Source organism: Asterias amurensis, chromosome 7, assembly GCF_032118995.1.
Source record: "Asterias amurensis chromosome 7, ASM3211899v1".
In the NCBI taxonomy this organism is placed as follows: Eukaryota; Metazoa; Echinodermata; class Asteroidea; order Forcipulatida; family Asteriidae; genus Asterias; species Asterias amurensis.
The window spans coordinates 10,935,828-10,960,596 of NC_092654.1; the positions used below are offsets into that span (position 1 = coordinate 10,935,828).

Below are 24,769 nucleotides of genomic sequence, written 5' to 3' on the forward strand. Positions count from 1 at the left end.
GTTGCGAGATAATAATGAAAGAAAAAACACCCTTGTCACACGAAGTTGTGTGCTTTCTGATGCTTGATTTCGAGACCTCAAGTTCTAAACTTGAGGTCTCGAAATCAAATTCGTGGAAAATTACTTCTTTCTGGAAAACTACGTCACTTCAGAGGGAGCTGTTTCTCACAATGTTTTTTACCATCAACCTCTCCCCATTACTAGTAATAAAGAAAGGTTTTGTGATGACAAGTATTTTGAGTAATTACCAATAGTGTCCGCTGCCTTTAAAGTGAACTATCTTGCAACTGTTTTCTTTTCTTCACAACTTTTTTTTAAATGTTACTTCCATAATAAAGCTAACTTCTTTAATCATACACAACTTTGAATGAGTTTTTGTATTATTTGTTTCTTCTACTATCTGAGTAATTAAAATATTCAACTTATTCGCCACTTTGTCCAGGATAGATCCATGCACAAAATACCTTTAACAACTTTAAGTTGTTTATAATACGTAATATATTCATATGAAAAAAAGGAAGAACCAATTTAGTTGGCACTACGTCAACTTGTCAGACCTTTTCCCGCAGCAGGAGTTTTCTAGCCAATAGAATAAAAATCCACACTTGTGTACACTTGTTTGCCAAATATTTGGACTGTCCATATGATGTGTATTTCTATTTGATTTGAGGAATTTCCGAGATGTTGCCCTGTTGCCTCAGGCACTTTGCCTGACAACTACACAAGCCGCCTCAACACTCACAACTCACATCTGGCAAAATTTTTTGTCACTCTCATCATTAGACTATTAATATAATTCCAATCACATCTTGTGCTCGTTGGGACGGATTTTTTGTGTGTCCTGACAGGCGCTTGCAATCTTAATGTCAACTCCTGTTACGTGTAGAGCGGCAGACCACAGCTTTCCTCATCAGTTTTTCATTTGCGCCATCTGTACCCTTAACTTCACATCTCATTACAAAAGCATGCTGCGCCACCTCTCTCATGCCACTTGGGGCCTTGCACCCGCTCCGTGTTTTTCTGAAACCTTCATTTTTTTTCTCTCTCTCTCTGCTACCGTCTCCAGGACACTCCTCATCAGGCGGGAGAAGCGAGAAAGAAAAAAACCCTGAATGATCAAAAAGAGTGTGTCAATCACAAGCTGATTAACAAAGAGGCATTTAGTAAGCAGCAAGTGGTACACGTTGAGTGTGAGGGGGAAGGTATTGGGGAGCTGTTTGCCAAGCACTTGAAGGGCTGCTAACCTTTTCTCAAGAGCAATGTCCAGAGAGTGATACTGAATCTGTTTTTATTGGCCGCTACGTGTTCTCAATTTTTAACTGTCACAGTCTTTTCTTGTCCAACTTCTCTTTTATCTTATTTTAAGTAGATGTTCAGGGGTTTTTTCTGAAAGAAATTAAGTGAGTTGGGGGTAATGCTTCTTTTAAGTGCATGTTTGCATATTTGCTGCCACCATACTGTCAGAATCAAGAATCTTTAAAAGAATTCACAGAAGTGGTGGAAAAAGAAAGTGCAACATGTAAATACATAGCCATCCATGCACTGTTATATCCTATAACTGTGTCACAGTTCAATTTGGAAAAACAAACATCCATGTAATAATTGAGTGAGTAAACTAGTGTCATGAAGTAAACATTTTGGGGGAAGGGAGATGAGATAGACTTCAAAATTTTCAGTCAACACCTGCCGTCGATTTCACAAAACTCTTCCTAACTTAGGATTTATCTTAGGAATTAGGATGAGCTAAGTTCCGTATTCATAAACGTTGAACCCATCGATGACGCATTGAACCCATCCTAAGTTAGGACGAGTTACTCGTCCTTACTCGCGGTATGATTAATAATAACAATAATATTGAAGTCTTATATAGCGCACGTATCTACCAAACAAGGTACTCAAAGCGCTGAGTATATACAAACTTTCAGAAAGATAGGTTATTGCAGTGATGAATTTTGAGACCCAATTAGTTAGCACCTTATAAGGGTTTTACAAGGTGCTACGGCGCATTAAGCAGCCACAACCAGGAACACCGGGGTGAACCCCTTCTCTTTTCCTAGTGTTTTGTGAAATCGCCTGCAGGCACTCTTTAACCTGCTTATTCTTACAATTGCATCTTTCCCTAGGCAATGGTTTCATTATCTCAGTATCGGTCCCTCATGGACTAAAAAATCACCTAAGATTTGGTGTAATGTGAAAAAAAAACGAAAAAACTAATTTTATATTTAACTTTCACATAAATACCTTTAATCTTGTGAATTTGATCTCCCTTTATAGCCAATCCAGAGTTTTTAAGACTTAAGATTTAAACTGAACTGTACAATCAAATTTAAACACCAATTATAATTGATTGAACTTTGAGTTTGTGACACCAAAGAAAAAACTACTTTAGTTTGAATCCCGCCCATGTGGATTTTTGCCTGTGGATCTTTTCTCAGACCTAGGGGAAAGCACTCCTAGGGGAGTATACAGTACTTAACACCCACCGGTGTAAGAGTAAAAACATAATTATATCAAAACTTTCCTTCTCAAGTATATAAATTGAGAAAGAAAACAACCAAGTGAGGTTCTTATTATTATTTAATCAGCAATTACCATTTACATTTTCTGCCCCGGTCGTTAAAAAAACACCACGTTCCCCCCGCCTTGATTAAGTTACGGCCAATATAGCGGTAAATTTGTTTGGAGTCGTTTGGGTGTATTTATGACAAAGAATTGAATTCACCTGCTTGGAGGACCTATCACATATGATTTGGTTTATGTGAAGTGAGATTTATGACTCGGGGCTATATCTACCCGGTACACACGCTGTGGGTACTGACGATGAGGCGGACATTATCGAATCTTGCGCATCAAGCCCGGTACGGTGAAACCAAGCAACTGTGTGCATCCATCTTCATTTGACTTTCAGTGTTAATAAAAAAAAAACTAAGTTGAAGTTATTTGTGACTGAGGCGTGCCGTTGCGTGAGTAAAATGTTATTGGGAAAATCAGTCACGGAGTGTTAGGCCTTTTCAGTTGATGTTTTGCTTGTTGGTCAAGGTGTTTTCTCGTCTGATGGGTGAGACATTCTAGCAAATCAAGATGTCTTAAAAGAAGATCTTATGGAGTGTTAGGCCTTTTCAGTTGGTGTTTTGCTTGTTGGTCAAGGAGTTTTCTCGTTTGATGGGTGAGACACTCTAGCAACTCGAGATGTCTTAAGAAGTTCTCCATTTATTTGATATTTCTGTATTTGGGACCTTTGATTTTGCCATTTAGGGACCAACTGAGCACCAACCAGGTACTTTACTACCATATTTTGTTTCGATCGTGGGTGATCAGATGATACTCTATTACCAAGTAAATCAAAATGTCTTTTGATAGAAAAGATCTCTGTTGATTGGATGTTTCTGTGTTTTGGCACCTTTGATTTGTCATTTGGGGACCATACTCACCAATCAGGCACCTTACAACCTTATTTTATTCCGATCTCGGAGTTCATGAGGCAGAAGGATAATTTGGTAACTTCCCACAAAGGGTTTCAGTTGCTTTGGTGATTATCTCTAACCTCTCTGGAAGGATGGGGCTCTGTTAAAATCAAGAAAAAGTAAATTCCTATGATGTTATAGAAACCACAAATGAAGCACACATGTCACCGTGTTAGAGAATCTCGACACCTTTTCTTGGTCCAAGACGTTATTTTGTGTTGGCTGAACTGAACTGTCACAGTCAAACCCTAGAGGGCGCTGTTCCATAAACCTGAATTGCCTACAAACTGCTCACAAAACAGCAACAGTTGAAGTTTATTGGTTATGAGGCATAATTATGTAACACCATGGTCTACAAGGTGCTACATTGCACTCAGCAGCCACTGCCAGAAACACCGGGGCAACCCCTACTGTATGATAGGTGAAACTGTGGGTTTTTTTTAACGCGCATTACACAATACAAAACACAGTCTTACATGTACATCGCATCAGAAGGACAAAGCAATAATGGTTAAGTGTCTTGCTGTAGGACACCTGGGACTCGAACCCACACTCTGCTGATTAGAAACACAGAAGCTCGAGTCCGGTGCACTTGAGTTGTAGTGCTGCGTACTACATGGTAACCACATGAGAATGTCTTGCTTGAAGACTACTGTAAAGGAAGAATACAGATTTGTAGGGAACTTTGATTACGAGGCTGACATGTAAAGCACGATTTAGAAGAGGTTGTCCAGTTGGAAATGGGGTTAACTTTGGGTTGTAGATTAGGTGCAAGGTGTTACTAACACCAGAGGAACTGCTTTTTGTTCAGGTTTAAAAACAATTTGTTTATATCAATCACAATTTTAGTGATTTAAGATTGTATGAGGTTAATTGTATACTAGCTATACAGTAGTATGGAAAGAACCATTGAACCTGGTTCCAGTACCTAGTGTTTAAAGAACCTTGTAAGCCCATGTAGCCCATGTCTTCCATGTGGCATAGAGACACATATTCTCCCTTTGGAACTGTGTTACATGTAGTACTATGGACGCCTTTTGATAATTGTCAAAGACCAGTATTCTCACTACATGTAGGTGTATCCAATATGAATCAAATAACAAATCTGTGAACATTTTGTTGAATGGTCATCAAAGTTGCAAGAGAATAATGAAAGAAAAAACACCCTTCTTACACTTCTTACACTTCTCCAGTGCCATAGAGGTAAATTGGCACTGTTTGCGTTTTACTCCAGAAGCTATAGTTTTATAGGAACCCTGATTCCCTGGTGTTCCAAGACATTCATGTAGAGGCAAATTGATCTGTGTTTGTGGGTAGGTTCCACCAGTAGCTAGTTTTTAAATAACATGTGAGCCTTGTGACAGTGTTCCAATTGGACTAAAGAGGCAAAGTGGCGCTGTTTGTGTAGGTTCTAGTAGCTCCTATACAGAGCCCTGTAAGCCTGCTTCCTTGTGGCATAGTAAAGAGGCAAGTCGATGCTACATGTGTACACTGTTTGTGTGTAGGCTCGAGTAGCCACACTATAGACCTTCATCATGCTGCCTCCATCTTGGTCATGTTCCTCATGTCAACTAACAATAATGAATGCTAATAATAACTTTGCAAATAGGAACCAGACTATTTTGTTCTTCCAGCCTCGATTTGGTTACATTGAAATCAATGAGAGAAATTTAATCTGGCTGCACCATGATAAAGGTCTATATTATAAGAACTCTGAGCCCGGTCATTGCGCCTACCTCCATGGTTGCACTGAGGCAAACAGGGCCCAATTTCATGGCTCTGCTTACCATAAGCACAGAATCGGCGCTTACGGAAGCAGGGAATTCTGTGCTTATGGCAAGCCTATTTCACGGGTTAGCGGCGAACTTTGGCTTCTGCGCGTGCGTACTCCACGTAACAAGGCATTCTACGCTAACAAGGCTAGCGCAAAAATTTGGCGCTTGCACGTAAGTGGGGAATCGTGTTCGTAAGCACAGAATTCGGCAGTAGGCAGAGCCATGAAATTGGGCCCTGTTTGTGAGTGGGTGTCAAGTTTAAGGCCCAACATAAGCATATGACAGGAAGTATGATCATGATCCGCGTGTGACTCAAAGGTACTGAAATCTGTTATCATACGAATTGGGCTCTTAAAGTGTGGAAGTTTAACAAGCTTCTTCCAACTTCTAAAAACTTCAAATCACTTCTCTGAAGGAAAGCTTCAAACAAACTAAAAACTAAAAGTTGATTCTCAAGAACATTTTTGTTTAATTTATACTTCGAGAGACCCCCCTCTTGACCATGTATTACAATACTAAACAAATAAATGTTAGACATTCAAGAGTTTTAGCTTTCAGGCTTGTACATCTCTGAATGCATCTTACTTGAATACCAGCACGTTCCGATGTAAACATCAACTCCGGGAGTCTCAAGAGTCTCGACCGGCTTGTTTTGACGTCATTCTACTGGAGACCAAGTGAACACACACTTTCTCAGCAATGCACATTAATCATAAACACTTCCCTTCTCACCAGTAAAGATTCATCTGTGACCCTCTTAATAAACCATTCATGTTCAATAATACTTCACTTTGTGTGTTTGCCATGGTGAATGTTCGTGGACATGTTGATAATATTTGGGAGTTTGGATGTGAGAGAATGTTGGGGAAATTAATTGGAAAGTCTGGCGGTCTGGACAGTTGACAAGTGTAATCTAAAGCTCTTGCCTGGTATGTCCACAGTGTCCTTGTTTTAAAAAAAGGTTATCTAATGTGGAAATCTACTACAAACCACACAACTTTAACAGTTTTGAAGTTTTACCGAGTGTGTGGGTTTCCTCAACTTTGAGGGTCCCCTTTTCTTCCATCATAGTTCTTCTTTTCTTTTTAACGGATGTTAGTTTTTAAGCGGAATAACGAATATGTTTTGTTATACCCATGTACATGTACAGTGTACGTTGTACTGATTCTTTAACGTAAAATGTTGCAGCACCTACATGTACTGCTTAAATATAGGATGCAAAATGCCTCTAGCAACCAAGCAAGCTCATTGGTGAGACATGTGCTGGACAATAACAAAAATTTTTGGTTCTCATCCCACCAGTTAATAAGCCTGGACTGAGGAGGGGAGGGGAAGGCACTGAGTAGCCTAGATACAGCATGTGATTGACGTATACTGCAAAGAATATTCAGGTTTTCTTATTCAACATTTTAAAATTACCTAAAAAAAAAAACAGCTTAAAAATCAAAAGAAATTGTTCACCATAATTTAAGAAAAAGGATCATGCTCTTTGGTTATTTTCCAGCATCACTTGAGATGTTTCCATGCCTGACGCGATGGTGTGTCATCAAATCATTTGTCTTGAAGAAATCCTCACAGTTTTCTCGAAGGGGTACCATCTTATCTATCTGCATGGTGTGAGAACATCTCAGTATAATAATAATAATGAAATATTTATTGAGCACCTCATGCGAGGACCTCAAGGCGCTTCTAGTGTAAAACAGTAAAAGCAAAAACTTAAGTTAAAACAGCAAAAGGTATTTAAGCAAGTGACAAGATTCTTCAAAGTTCATTTGAAAAGCGATGACAGTCATCTTCATCACATGGCAAAACCCCAACAATGGGTCTTCTTTAATATAAAGTATAGGAAGTATTGTTTAGTTTCAATCCCACCCTACAGATGACATTTCAATTATGAACTCCTTTTGCCACCGCGGTCGGACCGACCTATAGAAAGCGGCGAGCTCAAACGCACGAAGGGCGTGCCCTGTGGGAACTAATGGGACTTGCGTAGAGAGAGAGCGAGAAGAGCGAACAAATTTACTGTGTTGTGTTTAAGGCACTGGACACTATTTGTAATTACTCAAAATATCTGTTAGCATAAAAAACTTACTTGGTAACGAGCAATGAGGAGATGATGAGAGCTAGTAAAAAATATTGTGAGTAAGGGCTCCCTCTGAAGTAATTTAGTTTTTGAGAAAGAGTTAAGTCTCACTCAAAAAATATTTAAAGACCTCAGCTGAAGCCTTTTGTTATGCATTTGAAAGCATACAAAGTAATGCAACAAAAGGTTATTGTTTATTCATTATTTCATTCTCGCAAATTTGATGACCAATTGAGCCCAAGTTTTTTACAGGTTTGTAATATGCATTTAGTTGGGATACACCATTATGTGAGATTTTACTGGTCTTTGACAATATTACCAAACGTGTCCAGTGCCTTTACATGTAACTCCCCTGCCGCAAGATTGAATTGTACACGTTTGTGTATTTCTCTTGAGGCTGTAAATAGATACCGCTCTCTGTGGGAAATGAACTGTGTTGTGATGAAGGTCTGGTCATCAACATTGTTGAATCCATTAGTGGAGACACTGGCCGTCATGAGCGATTGTTGCTGAGATTTTTTCAATTTCCATTTTTTGTTTTCTCATTAATTTATAGAGACAAACAAATAATAACTGAAAGTGTCTGGTGACAATAGCTGTTTCTAGTAATAACATCAAACATACATGAACAGCCAACGTATGAATAGCCAAGACAACGCACAGAATAGTTAAAAGTTTCTTCTTGAGAAACAAATGTTTCCCCCTTTCGCCTGTTGTTTTTAGTTGAAATGTCTTACGCTGAGATCAAGTATCAATTTTGATTGAAGTATCAATTTTATTTGACTTCCCTAGTGGGGTGCTTAAAGGCAGTGGACACTATTGGTAATTACTCAAAATAATTGTTAGCATAAAACCTTTCTTGGTGACTAGTAATGGGGAGAGGTTGACAGTATAAAACATTGTGAGAAACGGCTCCCTCTGAAGTGCATTTAGAACTTGAGGTCTCGAAATCAACCATCTAAACGCACACAACTTTGTGTGACAAGGGTGTTTTTTTCTTTCATTATTATCTCGCAAATTCGATGACCGATTTAGCTCAAATTTTCACAGGTTAGTTATTTTATGCATATGTTGAGATACACCAATTGTGAAGGCTAGTCTTTGACAATTACCAATAGTGTCCACTGCCTTTAAAGCTTTACATTACAATTCGCCTTTAGAAAACCCCGCTAATGTTGCAGTGCCTGTTGTATCTCATTGGTTACAAACCGTTGCTAATTAAACCCCGGTTTTGTGCAGACTTAGACATTTTGAGTTGAATTTTTAAAGGCACTTATGCAGGGAAAATTCAGACTTTTATCTGAATTCAGACTTTTAAAAGTTTGCCTGGTAACAATAACTGCTGTCTCTCGCGATACCGTTCCTAAAATCTGTTTGAAATGTATACAGCTAGTTTGCTTCACTTTTTTCCTACATGTTGGCTATGATTGTGTAACGCTGATTTCTTGATATTTTTTGAAGATTTTTTTTTGCGTTGTTTAGGCCCTATTACATGTTGGTGACATTAATTATTCACACCTGCATAATAACATGCTTGTTAATAACCTTAACCTGTCTGTGTAACTGCCATCATGCAATAAATGATTATTGAATTTAATTGAATTTAATTTAATTTAATTGAACAGGGGGAAAAACAGGGGTTATAAACATGCCATCATTTATGTACATGTGTGTACTTGCTAAAATCTCGACCAAAGTTTCAGACTTTTTTGACAGCAATGATTCTCACCCATGCATATGGAGCCAACGGATGGTTGAATGTGACAAACAGGGAGCAGCTGTAGATAATATCCTACCCCCCCAGCTTATTTCCCAACAATTGTTAGTAAAGGGTTTCGTTTTTACTTCAAATCATTCAGATAAAAGCAATTATTTTGATACCTTGAGACCATTGTTCTGTGAATCTGTTATGATACTCCCTCTATTGTATGCATGATGTACTTACAATCCGTTGTAATTAAAAAATATGATTACATCCCTGAATATCGGAACGAATGAAGTAGGGAGGAAATGGAACGTGAATGATTTATTGTGGGAATAAATTTTGATTAAAATTTTACGACACCGTCGGAAAGGCTGTAAAGCAAAGATACATGTAGTAGAAGATGATTCTGAATTATTTTTAAAGAAAATAATCGGTCAACTGCCGTATACAGCCTGTCACCTTTATTGTCAATTACCAGTACTCATACTTTGTGTGACCGGAAAAATTTTGTACTCAATCATTCATCGGAGTCAGAAAAAAAAAGTTGGACACAATTCTTATTAGCTTTCACTATTTTGAAACATCAGGTTTTAGACCTGCAAGATCTAAACTGTCTTTGCTGTTTTATTCAACTCTCACAAATATTTGCAGGGAAGTTTTGTCTTATGACCTTTTTTTGTACAATGTAAAATGTGCGCACAAAATTGCAATCCTACCAATGGCTGAAAGAAAGATTGCTTCACCTTTGTTTGAAGAATCAAAACTTGAGTATCCACTTTTGTAATCAAACCAACTGTTAAAGTAAAGCAGACGTTTCATTTTACAAAAAAAAACAAGAATCAGTATCAGTTGTACTTATAGTCAAGGGTGTATAACAGAAAGGAAGTAGAACAAAATCTTGCTGTGAAAAAATAAAAAGGAGTGTTTGAGTTATGGAAATCTGATAGATTTTGGTCAGGCTTCAGAGTATCCACTCAACAAGTTATTTGAGCCAAAACGATATATACTTCAAATAAACAAAATCCTGTTTTTTATATGTTTGCTTCATTGTTTTGTCCCCTCTTGTTTCTTTGGCTATTTTGTAACAGTGTATTGAGGCTCTGCGCAAGGCTCCTACTAAGTTTTTTTTTAATTTATTGTATACCCATGTTAAAATGGTTACAATTTTTACTTTAGTGTAATTGTACCAAACAGTTTTTACAAGTTTCAAATGTTGATCTGAATTCAAAGAGTCACCCCCCCCCCCCAATAAAAACAAACTGAAAAAGGGGGAAAAAACAAAAACAAAACTCTTTTACTTGAAGAGTTTCCTATTTCAGGTGGGTTGTGCAATTTGTCACAAGTTAATTCAGTTGTTGAAAAAATCTTAAAGGCAGTGAACACTATTGGTAATCACTCAAAATAATTGTTGTTAACGATCAATAGAGAGCTGTTGATAGTATAAAACATTGTGAGAAAGGGCTCCCTCTGAAGGAACGCATTTTTTGAAAAAGAAGTCATTTCTCATTCAAGTATTATAGTTTAATTTAGAGACCTAAGAATTAGATTTTGAGGTTTCGAAATCAATCATCTGAAAGCACACAACTTGTGCGACAAGGGTGTTATTCTCTCGCAACTTTGACGCCCGTTTGAGCTTAAGTTTCCACAGGTTTGTTATTGTTTGCATATGTTGAAATACACCAAGTGAGAAGATTGGTCTTAGCCAATTACCAATAGTGTCCAGTGCTTGTAAGTATGTAGCATCTCACACCCACTCCCACACACCACCCCTCCTGACTGGAGTACATGTTCACTCCTTACCCAAGTCTCGTGAGAGGTAGAGGTGTACTGTTCCCTGGGTAGCACTGCTTCTCTTATCCAAGAAATCTCCAAGACATCTTAACTCGAAGCGGATTGTACAGGATTGACAAGTGTGGCATTAAAGTCTGAGCTCTCTGTTGAATGCCTTTCCCGATAGACTCCTAGCTGTCAGATTGATGTGAAATTGTAGACATGCAAAATAAAACCGATACTTCAGGGATATTTGTGAGGTTTTTCCATAGAAATCTGTATATACCACCAGCAGTTGCTGCTTTTCCTGCAATGGTCTGAACTGCTGAACCCATAGAGCTATATATATTGACTAGAGCGCTAACATCCCATTATACACGCACTAAGGTTTTGAAGTCGTGTGGGGGCATCCATGTTTATGTACAAACCAATACAAAAGCTTGTAATTTTGTACGGCAATTGTACGGCTATTTGCATGATAGTGCATTTGTTCTTTTCTATGTGTCATCGAACCAAAAACGGAGCAAATGTGAACGACCAATCTGCTGATGAGCACATAAACTGCGAGCGTCATGTGCGTCATGTTTAAAAGGCTACATACTTTTTTTTTAGTAAATCAATGAAGTCGAACTTACAGTTTTCGTAGCGCGGACGTACGCGTAAGGGCAGTCGCGTACGTAAGTCCACACGCTGAATGTCTGTCGTTTAGACATTTCCAGTTGACAAGATCCTGAGTTGTAAGAAAACTGTTGGCTAATAAAGGAATCGAAGCAATTGCTATCAGTTTTGCTGTCAAAATGTAGACAAATGGAACAGTTTGATGGGTACATTATAACCCATTATAAGCATTGCCATTGTGGTGGGGGGGGGGGGGGGGTCGGGGTGGAGTTGTCAGTCAATGGCATGATCGACAAAACCTATGTGTTTGCAACCAAACCTTTGAGTAAGTCAAGCAGAGAAATGTAACCCACTTCATCTCCTAAAAAAATGAAGTTGGGAGACCATAAGGTCCGGATACACAATTAGATCACGAGCCATCAAATCTGCTGAAACCCTAACCGCCATTTCCTTGTCGGGCCGAAAACAGCGGCTACTAGAGTCGCAGGAAATTGCCAACGCTCCTGATTGCGCGGCGCTGGAAAAATACCGTAAAAGTAGGACTTTCGTGTCATCATGAATCGCAGCAGCGCCGGGGCTACATTTAATGATGTGGGCCAGTAAGACACTGCACCCAAGAGGGAGGTTTTTCAAGGGGTAGACGTGGGATCAGTTTGCGGTTTATGCTGAGGGATGCGAGAGGGTTTGGTTACGCCGTTGTGCGAATGGATTGCATCCTAGGGTGTTTGGGGAGTTGTCTGTGATGGTAATTGAGAAGGATCTCATCTGAAATGGTGTAAATGGATTCAGGTTTCACTCTGCGGACAAATAGGTTGAAAATATATGACACTCCAAATAGTTTGTGAACTCAGCAGATGGACAGCAGAGACACAAAAAGTGATGTAGAGTTTAGAACTGACACCTAAATGAAAAACTGTAATTTAAGGGAGATCCTTGTGTCATCGACTCAGTAAGGTCATAAATTGCAGATTCATACTCATATTGATCAAAAGGTCACTAAAAGAAAAATGCAAATCAGTTTGAATTCTACAAATAAATGTTTTACTTTAGTAAATGAATGTTTCTCTTTGCAAAACAAATGCTTTGAAGACCAACTCTTAATCAATAAACTCCAATTAGCAAGAGCTTCAAAATATGCAAAAGCAATTTGAGGAAATCCATACAATTGGCACTAATGAGCCTATAGTCTTCAGCAGATAGTAATACATGTAGCACTGTTGGATATTAAAGGCAGTGGACACTATTGGTAATTACTCAAAATAATTATTGGCATAAAACCTTTCTTGGTGACGAGTAATGGGGAGAGATTGATGGTAGAAAACAAAGTGAGAAACGGCTCCCTCTGAAATGCCATAGTTTTTCGAGAAAGACCAATTTTCCACGAATTTGATTTCGAGACCTCAAGTTTAGAACTTGAGGTCTCGAAATCAACCATCTAAACGCACACAACTTTGTGTGACAAGGGTGTTTTTTCTTTCATTATTATCTCACAACTTCGATGACCGATTGAGCTCAAATTTTCACAGTTTAGTTATTTTCTGCATATGTTGAGATACACCAACTGTGAAGGCTAGTCTTTGACAATTACCAATAGTGTCCACTGCCTTTAACCAATCTGCATTAAGTATGTTGAATAGTTTTCATGTTGTCAAGACAGATGCAGATAAAGTTTGCCATTATTAGGAATGCTGGTATTTGTTCCTAGTCCAAGGGAAGGTCATACATTTGTGTGTTTCTAATTCTGAGGTCTTGAAATCAAATTCCTGGAAAACTATTCTTTCTCGAAAACTACATTACCTCAGAGGGAGCTGTTTCTCACAATGCTTTTTACTATCAACCTCTACCCATTCCTCATTGTGAAGTAAGGTTTTATCCCAAATTATTATTTTGAGTATTTACCAAAAGTGTCCACCGCCTTTAAATGAAGGAACAGAACAACAAAATGGTTCACTTTCAAACTGTGTTAACATCTACCATATATGCAAAGAGGAAGAGAAGTGCCTAAATAACCTGTAGGTATTCGCACATCTTCACGTATGTATCAAGATAAGTGGAGGGAATGGACTTATTTTGCATCAAATTCACATACAAGAGTGCCCTACATCATCCCCATCTCAGGCTCCACATGACAAGATGCTGCCATGCATCTCCATGTGAACACAAACAAGAAAGGGGGCTTTTTAAAATGTCACATTAAAGGCACTGGACACTATTGGTAATTACTCAAAATAGGTGTAACCATAAAAACTTACTTCAGTTACGAGCAATGGAGAGCTGTTTTAAGTATAATAACATTGTGTGAAACAGCTCGCTCTGAAGTAGCTTGGGTTTTGAGAAATAGGTAATTTCTCACTTACTGAAGCACACAAAGTAATGCAACAAGGGTGTTTTTTCTTTCATTATTTTCTTCCAACTTCGATGACCAATTGAGCCCAAATTTTAACAGGTTTGTTATTTTATGCATATATTGGGATACACCAAGTGAGAAAACTGGTCTTTGACAATTACCAAAGGTGTCTGGTGCCTTAAAAGGGCAGCAATTTGTATTGTAATCCACTATCACCGCGGTGATATCACCGTGGTGATGATGTGCAGTGTTGGTCTTTAAGTACTCCATCATGATGACCAAACGCTAGGTGCAGAATAAGAACGTTCTTTTACTTGCGACTAACGGTTTGGAATCCATTTAATCATTTTGCCGGAATAGCTCTCAAGGAAAACACAAAGACGTGTTCCAAGTGTTCAGCGGGTTTACGTACACATGTACGCGTGTATGGGTGTAATGAGTGTTTGAGCGTAGTGAATAAGCTGTGTACAAGTACACATGTACGTTGTGTGTTACCCTTTACAAAACGTAACGACTGCAAGTTGCTTGTAGCGAAATGCCCATAACGTCCACTAACGACCTACTTATGCTTGAACAAGAGCAAGAGTTCAATAAAAAGGTTATGTATCCACTACCGTATTGATGCTTTTCCTAATGTCTCCCATGTTAACAAAGAATATACATGTACAGGTCTTAAATAAACCATTTATATTTCTGTGTCTTTTTATATTTCCTGACATTTTTTCTTGAAAAAAGCTTAGTTGGAAATTTCAATTAGATAATCAATGTCTGGGTGCATGGTGATGATTATACAGAGCTCGTATAAATGGGCTCTTAAAGGCAGTGGACACTATCGGTAATTGTCAAAAACTAGCCCTCACAGTTGATGTATCTCAACATATATGCATAAAATAACAAACCTGTGAAACTTGCGACATAATAATGAAAGAAAAAACCACCCTAGTCACAGGAAGTTGTGTGCGTTTAGATGGTTGATTTCGAGACCTCAAGTTCTAAATCTGAGGTCTCTAAATCAAGTTCATGAAAAAATTACTTCTTTCTCGAAAACTATGGCACTTCAGAGGGAGCCGTTTCTCACAATGTTTTATACCATCAACCTCTCCCCATTACTCGTTCTCAAAAAAGGTTTTATGCTAATAACTATTTTGAGTAATTACCAATAGTGTCCACTGCCTTTAAAGGTGAAGCAGGTGGTTTCATTGTGTAGGGGACTGTAGGGTACAGTAGCTAGTGAGAGATGCAGTACTTGTACAAATAAATGCTTCATTTCATCTTCTTTTTAAGTTGCGGTATAAAACCAGAGGGTTACAACTCTTGCTTCTGTTTTTTTTGTTTATGCAGAAACTACTTTGTGTGTAGGCCTATGTTCTGTGTCTTGTTAACAATTCTTTAACTCTATTTGGTACAACTCCATTGCTAATGTTCGATGATACTTTTACTGTTTAAAAGAAATGAGTGACAATGCATTTCTGTTTTCCAACTTGGAAGAAAGGATGGTGGTATAGAAATGTTGTTTTTTTTTTTTATTGCACGGATGTTTGGTTTACTGGTAAGTTGCGCCATAGCTGGCCAAGATCTAACCTAACATTTAATTTTGGTTAACGAAGGTGATCCGCGGCACGATTCGGCAACAAAAACTGCACGCAGTGTATACACGAACAACGTATACATTGTTTGTGCAGTACATTATACAGCGAGAACAGTATAGCGTAGTCATGAGTACGGTCGTGTCTTTGTACTTTCAACCTCCTACACGTGGCTCAACAGTACGTATGTGTACATACGCTGTACACGTATTATATGCACTGTGTTATGTATGGGGGTGCGCTGGCAGAATTCAGTGATGGGGGACTGGGATTTTGCAGGTCGCGGCTGGCTGGCTGTAGCGCCTTGATCAAGGCTACTTCCCAGGTTGTATCAAAAACTTGGATGTGATCTCTGGCTACACAGCAGTTAACGGTTGTATGGCTTCTGACTGGCACCCTTAACAAAGATAACATGACAAAATGGGGAGACTGGAGGTCAATGGATCAAATCCCGCTCTAATCAGTTTTTCTTTGTTCAACCCAAAGTTGTAAAACTAAGATGAAAATACTCAATCAAAGTTATTGTTTTCCTTGTTTCTTAGGTATGCAATTCTGTGGTAGACATCGCGGTAATGCAGGAGGCCCATGGTCTGATTATGGACATGATGGCGGATTCAAGCCTCCCCCCAAATGTCGTGAGCGGCTTGAAGACGGTCAGCTCTCTCCTCAGTCCACCAACCAGCTACAACACGCTGCAACGGCCCAAGATCAGTCCACTGGTGGCATTGAGTGAGAGTAACTACGGAGCATCGGATATTGATGATTCGCCGTATGTTGGAGACCGGCCTCTATCATTACCCAAGGTACCTGAGCAAACTTTTTCTTGAGTTGTTTAATTGAGAACAGTTTGGCCATATTATGAAAAAGATCAATGGAGATTTTGATAAAACCTCATCTTCCCAAGAAGTAATGGATCAGAATATGTATTGTATAAATGAATAGCAAACTGTCTTAAAAGGTTTGGAAAGACGAGAAGCACCCTTAACAAATAGTTAAGGAACCTTAAGAATCCTTTGAGGTACCTATGAGATACCTTTGAGATACCTTGATGAATAATTGAGAGAACCTTTGAGGTACTTTTGAGGTATCCTGAAAAACCTCTGGGTACTTTTGAAAAACCTTGAAGAGGCTCTGAGCTGAGGTACCTTTCATATACCTTGAACCTTTGAGACACATTGAAGAACCTTTGAGGAACTTTTTAGACACCTTGAAAAACCTTTCGGGTACCTTCCAGTTACCTTGAAGAAACTATAAGGTACCTTTGAGACACCCTGAAGAACCTTTTAGGTACCTTTGAGACACCTTAGGAAACCCTTGCGGCACCTTTGAGATACCTTGAAGAACATATTGAGCCCTGGTCCTTTCTCAATGCTTTGAGACGCCTTGACAAACCTTGTTGGTTCTTTTAAGATACCTTGAAAACCTTTGAGGTACTTTGAGTAACATTTAAAAACCTTTGAGATATCTTAAGGAACCTTTCAGGTACCTTCTATGAGCCTTTGATAATCAAGAAGAAATGCTGTTAATCATATTGAACAGTTAAGGGAAGGTACACATTTGGTAATTACTCAAAACAAATATTAACTTAAAAACTGACTTGGTAACGAGCATTGGAGAGCTGTTGATAGTACAAAACATTGTGAGAAACGGCTCCCTCTGAAGTAGCATAGATTTTGAGAAAGAGTTATTTCTCACTAAAATAATAAAAGGCTTCTAGCCAGAAGTCTTTTATTCCAATCTGAAAGCACATAAATTCGGCAACAAGGGTGTTTTTTCTCATTTTCTCGCAACTTTGATGACCAATTTAGCTCAAATTTTCACAGGTTTGTTATTTTATGTGAGAGTGAGAAGACTGGTCTTTGACAATTACCAAACGTGTACCTTCCCTTTAATCAACATTGTTCATTTCTGAATATGGGATAAGGGTCAAAGTTCAATGGAACAGTAAATTGTTTGTACGATACCATGTAGTAAGAGAAATCCAAGTGAACATTTTTCTTTACCCTGACAGAGATTACGACGAAGCCTGCCCCCAAGCCTCATACGACGAATGTCGTCTACTTGGACAACGACTACCTCAGCTACAGGTCTGTCAACACTATCATATTTGTTTCCCTCTTCTTGAATTGGGCAAAAAGATTTTCCCAGAAAAGAAAAAAAAATTACCCAAGAATGTTCCCCCATTTTGATTATTGTCTGCGGATGAGAGTGAACTGTACATTAAAAGTGTTTCTTCGGAATCGGAAGTAATTGAGTACTTTCGGGGAAACTGGAATGTGCTTTAGCGACAAAGATTTCTGAAATCAGACACATAGAAGGAGCTGAATTAGTCACCTGGAATTTTAGCATTTTGGCACGTGCGTGGCAGGATGGGCAAGATTTTAGAGGGTAAACTTCAAATCTTGATGCAAGGTGAAATGAATGTTTTATTTCCTATTAATCACAACATTAAGTCATTTTGACAAGACATGATTTAAAGGCAGTGGACACTATTGGTAATAACTCAAAATATTGTTTAGCATAAAAACGAAACTTGGTTACAAGTAAAGGAGAGCTGTTGATAGTATAAAACATTGTGAGAAACGGCTCCCTCTAAAGTGACGTAGTTTTCGAGAAAGAAGTAATTTTCCATGAATTTGATTTTGAGACCTCAGATTTAGAATTTGAGGTCTCGAAATCAAGCATCTGAAAGCACACGACTCCGTGTAACAAGGGTGTTTTTTCTTTCATTGTCATCTCGCAACTTCAACAACCAATTGAGCTCAAATTTTCACAGGTTTGTTATTTTATGCATATGTTGAGATCCACTAAGTGAGAAGACTGGTCTTTGACAATTACCAATAGTTTCCAGTGTCTTTAAAGGCAAGGTATACCTCCATTTTTTAATCATTTGTTTGTTTTGATCCTACATTAATTTACATATAATAATACAATTAATCTAACCTGTGAACATTTCATTGGTAACGCTTTTGAGATGTTGCCATAAATCTGGAGTGGCTATATATATCCAGAAAGAATAATCTATAATTTGAATTCTTTTGAAGGGATTTTCTTCTCAAAATATTATACATTATCAACAGCTGTGAGTGCTTCTTTCCATAGAGGTTTTAATGGTCATTATGTACCACCAAAGATATACCCTCCCTCTAACACCTATTCAGAAACCCGAATGACAAGCATTGATACTTAGTTTAAAACAACCCCTAGCCAAAGCTTTCATTAGAAATACACTATGCAAAAAGTTACGCAAGTTCTGGCATTTTGCCAATATTTGTGGGGGCAGATCAGTCGGCGTTTAAATGACATTCATGTTTGGCATAAGAGGTGATTTAAAACATTAAAATCGATCTTTAATGAAAATGAAGTTAATGTGCCGACTGAAACTCACACCACGGTAAATCACCACGGTAAATCTTGGGGATGGGGAGGGGGATGTTTGCCCTAGGAATATTCAGAAATATTGTGATTAAATAGCATGAAATAGCAAATGAACAAGTAGCTTATCCCGGGTTCCCAAAAATCAAATCATATATCATGCCTGATGTTGATAAACAAATATGAAGAAAAACGTGTATCGTCGGTTGTACATGTGATATTCTCACTATGCAGTGCATTGATACCGATATGTTTGTGTTTGCCCATTGTTCATCTCATCATCCCTAGATATCGTTGTAGAGCTACCTTGCTACCATACGCATTTGTGTACCCACCTAGTGCGGCGTTTGCAGTGTCTGTGCGCATACCCCAGGTCAAATTTGCAGTTGAACCCAGTTAACTGGGGTCAAACTGGTTCAACTGGATAGTGACCAAACTCGTCCATTTTCCATATTTAACCAACTGGTTTGGACTAGGTTTAACTATGTTCAACTAGGTTTAAATTATAAACCAGTTGGTGTCTGTCCACTTTCCATGTTAAACCAATCTGGTTTTAACTGTGTTTAACTAGTTTATCAACTGGTTTTCAACTAGTTCCAGCTAAACACAGTTTTACTAGGTTCAACTAGAATTTTGACCTGGGACATTCACAATGTACTTAGTATATATTTTATGGGAGGGGCTAATTACAGCGTTTACCATGCAAGTGCCATTTAAAACAAAATCCCAGTAGCTAGATTTCAACGAGACTTTTCCTCCTGCTAGGTGTTGACAAACAAAAATGAAGAAAAACGTGTAATGTCGGACTGCATTTGATATTCTCACTGTGTAGTGCATTGATACCGATACGCTTGTGTCTAGATATAGAGCTACCTTGCTGCTGGGCATATCTCTTCCTCTCTCTCTCTCTCTCTCTCTCTCTCTCTCTCTCTCTCTCTCTCTCTCTCTCAAAGCGATGGTTCATTCTTTACCTGCAATCAGGTGTTACTCACCCAAATTACAAAACCTAAACTAGAAAACCGACGGACACCAAAAGTGCAGCATGCTCTCCAGGCATTCAGTGGCAACAAATCTTGGGTATTTTCTTTCTTGAAAGTTTCAGGTGCAGGTGTTTTTTTTCTCTTCTTTTTCTTACGTTACAATGAGTTGAAAATGTATGCGTCTTTATACGGTTTGCACTCTGCTCCACTTATGTTTGTTGGCAGACTGATTTTGTTGCTGGAAATGTCTCAATTGTCACGGAGAGTCGTGATGCTAACAGTCATTACGGAAATACTTGATCCATTAGTACATCAGGTCTTGCCTGCGAGGTGTGGATGAGAGGAGGAGCATGTGGGTTGAGTTACAGGCGAGGTATTTATCTTGACCGAATGACCGATAAGACACTTACAAATGATTCCAGCTCCTTCTGGAGTACAATCAGATAATCTTACAGCGGCACGATCGATCCTCCTGTATGTTATGATTCTTGATTTGATTGTCAGTCGTCACGCGCACCTTCCGGAAATCTGCATATCATAACCAGTTTGCTGGAAGATGCTGTTGTTTATCTTAACTTTGGTTCTCCTCCCATCTCTTTCAGGTTTACCAACTCTAGAACCACAACCGCTAAGGACGCGTAGCTCTTCATTTAGACACACAAGGGAAAATAATAACTCGGCTACCCCCAGTCCATCAGGTAGTAGATGCAGTAGCCCATCACCAAGTGTGCAGCAGTCTAGTGCAAGCTCTGCTAAGGGACGCTCGTACTCAGTCGGGACAGGAGGTATCACCCCAAGAGGGCGCTCTCCGAGTCCACTGTTATCTCTTGACTCGGCACAGAAGCCACGCTCCAAGTCCCTAGCGCCGCGGCATTCCCTCGGTGTGGCCGGCCAGGGTGACGATGGCAATGCAAACTTGTTAAACGCACTGGACAGCAACCTAGCGGTGAGCTCGGAAGGGGAGCTGAGTGATGACGATTCATCGTATCAAGATCCTTCCTCGACGTCTCTCGTTTCTTTAACCATTCCTGAATCAGAACAAAACCAAGACACAGCGGATCGAGATACCGACGTTGAAAGCCCAGAGGAACTAATCTCGAGCCCCCAAGATTTCTCTCCCTCGGAGCAATTTACAGACTCTGAAAGCAAAAGAACGAGCACTCCTCCAGTAACTGCTAAGAAGAGGGGTAGTGTTACAATAAGTGAACATGTGACTGTGATTGAAGATGATGGTGAGCATCTGATAGCCACAGAGGAATATGACGGGCAAAACGGATCAAATGAAGCTGACCAGGTCTTGGTAAGTCTGGGGGAAAAAGTGAAACTCTTCGGCAATGATCAACTTTCTGAAGGGTTATTCATGTTGATATCAGTTTTTAGTGAGATTGCTGATTTTCTACGTGCAGTAGGAGTACTTTTTCTTCCATCCATGATTAAACAAAGATTGATACAAAGCATAATGATTATAACTTTTTATAAGATATCACGAGCAGTGCACCTGGAGCTAAGCTGACTATAGGGTGCAGATTTTTTGAGCAAGCGCTATGAGCACCTGCATTGGCAGATATCGACGCTATACAAGACTTTGATTATTATTATTAAGAACTATAACTGTAAAAACTGACTTGCCACAAGTTTGTATCCATGCATACAAAGCATAACATACCACATTTTAGGTCTTCTTTTTAAACTTGCTAAATCTTTCTTCGTAACCAACATAGTAAAATTATCTGCAACTGAAGGAATTTTCAATTTAAATCAATAGATGGTTAAAAGTTTTTGTTTCGCAAAAAGTGCTTTTTGTAACTGGGTTGGGGGAAAGTAGTACATTCTGCTCTACCAGCCAGGCTTCTAGTGGATGATACCCAAGCCTACATCGTTACGGACTGTGAAGGGGGTAACCAAATTGCCCCTGGTGACAGTTGGTTTGGGTCGACGGCCCAAATCGGTTAAGTACAGCCGTCATCTTGAAGTGGCCAGGGACGAATTTCATAGAGCTGCTAAAGCACGAAAATTTGCTTAGCATGAAAATTTCTTCCTTGGTAACAATAGGATTACCAACCAAATTTCCATGCGATTTTCAGGACAAGCAAACAGCTGATTACTAGTGACAAGCAATATGCATCAAATAGAAATTTTGTTGGTAATCCTGTTTTTATCAAGAAAGAAATTTCATGCTAAGCAAATTTTTGTGCTTAGCAGCTCTATGAAATTGGGCCCTGTTCTTGAGATGTTAGGCAATCTCTCATAACAAAATAGAAGATTTATACAAAAACTAGCAACTGCGGCTGCAGCTTTGTCATTGTGTGAACCTTTGTAGATGTAAAGGATTCCCATGGCAACATCCTTAGCAACAGCCAGATCCGTAGCCAAGAACTCAGGGATCACGGGACTCTAGTAAAAAATTGAAATTTTTGTATTTTTTTTCTCTTCTTGTTATTAAACTGTTTCATGAGCAGCTGAAGTACTCATACAGGATGACACAGCCATCGTCCCTTCAGAAGATTGGGACCCAACATTACCGGAATGTCGAGAGCATTTACAGAGAGTTGATGACTGGGACTTTGCTGTCTTCGAGCTCTCAGACGCAGCACATGGTCAAATCCTTAGCCAGGTAAGGGTGTAATGGATGGCTGTAGGAAGCAACAGTGAATCTAAATGTTGTACTGAAGTTGTATCTCTACAAAGCGGAAATACAAAATGTTTGTTTTTTTTCACAGACATTTGGATAATTCGCTCCTGTAGGTTTTGTGTGTACATCCTGAATATTGAATTTAGGTTGACCCCCCCCCCCAAAAAAAAAAACGGGGTTTTAAACCTGTGAGCTCTGGATAGACAGGCAGTGTGGCTGGAGATTCTGTCCCCCTTCAAGATTCTGTCCCTCGTTTGGCTTTCTGTTACAAACTTCTTCCGATAGCACCCTCTTTTTTCTGTAGCCAACAATTGGGACATGACGCAGCTTATGTTAATTTCTTATCAAGGACACAATCTCCAGATTTTCATGCACACTGGCACTTTACCAACTGAGCCATCTAAGCCCTAATGTTGCAGTCTTCCTATGTTATTAATATCCTTGGATGAGGTTGCCAATCAGAACCTACTCAACCCCAAACTGCCATGTACATGTATACAGGGATCATACCCACATTAACACATTGGACACTATTGGTAGTTGTCAAAGACCAGTCTTCTGACTTGGTGCATCTCAAACCTGTGAAAATTTGAGCTCAATTGGTTGTCAAAGTTGCGACGATAATAATGAAAGTGTGCTTTCAGATACCTGATTTTGAGACCTCAAAATCTAATTCTGAGGTCACGAAATCAAGTTTGTGGAAAATTACTTCTTTCCCGAAAATCACATTACTTCAGAGGGAGCCGTTTCTCACAATGTTTTATACTATCAACCTCTCCACATTACTTGTTACCAAATAAGGTTTAATGCTTATAATTATTTCGAGTAATTTTCGAGCAGTGGACACCAATAGTGTCCACTGCCTTTAACAATACAACCTGGCTAGATAGGGAGACTGCAAGTTTTAGGGCAAGATCGCTTAGTTGGTCCAGCCCTGGCATGTTACTCTGGTTGTTAAATGTACAAATCAGTTTCCGTTATAGTTTATTCCTGGATATTTTAAGCGAGATACGATGCCCCAAACTGTAAAATTGTTATTCTTGTGATGTTTCTTTTTTTTCTCTTCATTTCCTTGCATTTAATTTCAATCCTCTTTCAAATTATTATTTTTATCATTTCAATTGTGTTTTGTATCAGTTGGAAAGTAAATAATTAGTGTTTAAAAGTTATACTAGCCAAATGCTTGATTAGTTTTTTACTTTCTTTCATCTTTGTAGAAATTATATTAAGTTGAACTTTTTTCCTCATTGCTCTTCTGTGTTTTTTTCAGATCGCTTACAAGGTCTTCACAGAAGCCGGCATCTTTGAAACATTTCCGATTCCATTGCGGGAGTTTATGAACTATTTCCAAGCATTAGAGAATGGCTACAGGATATTGCCCTGTAAGTATGACCTTTGACCTAAGGTCAAACTGTGGTCGGTCGGAATTAATGATTGCACGGTCAGAAAAAAGAGTAAAACAAGTCACAAAATTTCGTCTCTAAAGACATAAAATATTTTAGCTTGAAAAAAAAAGAGGGTATTTTCACAGGTTTGTTATTTTATGCATATGTTGAGATACACCAAGTGAGAAGACTTGTCTTTGACAGTTAGCAATAGTGTCCAGTGTCTTTAAAAATATTCAAACATTGCAGCAAATTGTGTTTAAAATACAGAGTTTTTATCAATACATACATATTTTTGTTTATTTCAGACAAACCTTTAGAAGTCCAAAAACAAAATTATAATACAAATTAAAAGTGTATTCACACTGACCAATGACCAAAATATAACAAATGATTGCACGATCAATGAGCACATACAAAAGACATGGCGACAAAAGACATACAAAATTAGTTAGTTAACAATTAATTAACTTGAAGTGATACGTCAGTTATAGGTGATTAATTAATTAATTACAAGATCTATTTTTTTCAATAAAATGGAATGTTGGCGAGTGGCCCACTTACACCTTCATGTATGCGTCCATAATAGTCCAAAACAACTTTTTGAGCTTTGCTTCCACAGGAACATACATATATGTATATCTACCATTTCATAAATAAAACTTTGTCATCCATTTTTCCCCCAAACACCTTTTCAAAACTATTGGTAAAAGCATTAAGAGTTCCATTTATCCTTTAATAATAATATGATACACATGTACTAGTAAAGTGCAACATATATACCTAACGAGTAGGCGCTACTAAACGGAACAATTAACAGAAAAACAAGACATATTCTGTTCAAAAATTGCAGATTATGTATTTCAAGAAACTCAGAAGTAAGAATGACGTGGAGTTATTTTTACCGGTTATACTTCTCAATCATCTCTATTATTGTTTTAAATTTGTGCTGCCAAGTGACTTACATCAATAGGTCCGTAACAGTCACCCAAGAACTTTATGAGCTTGACTTCCATAAAAACAACATATCTATCACTTTATATATAAAA

The 24,769-nt window shown here is 38.6% G+C and overlaps 1 protein-coding gene across 1 annotated transcript in view; it reads left to right on the forward strand.

Annotated features, from left to right (window-relative positions):
- LOC139939746 (cGMP-inhibited 3',5'-cyclic phosphodiesterase 3A-like) overlaps positions 1-24,769 on the forward strand; it is a 140,929-nt gene that overhangs the window by 93,793 nt on the left and 22,367 nt on the right. Inside the window, exons 3-7 of the mRNA XM_071935844.1 lie at positions 15,891-16,151; positions 17,360-17,435; positions 20,306-21,007; positions 22,163-22,317; positions 23,606-23,717. Of these exons, the coding sequence (XP_071791945.1) occupies positions 15,891-16,151; positions 17,360-17,435; positions 20,306-21,007; positions 22,163-22,317; positions 23,606-23,717 (1,306 nt within the window). The remainder of the gene's footprint in view (positions 1-15,890; positions 16,152-17,359; positions 17,436-20,305; positions 21,008-22,162; positions 22,318-23,605; positions 23,718-24,769) is intronic.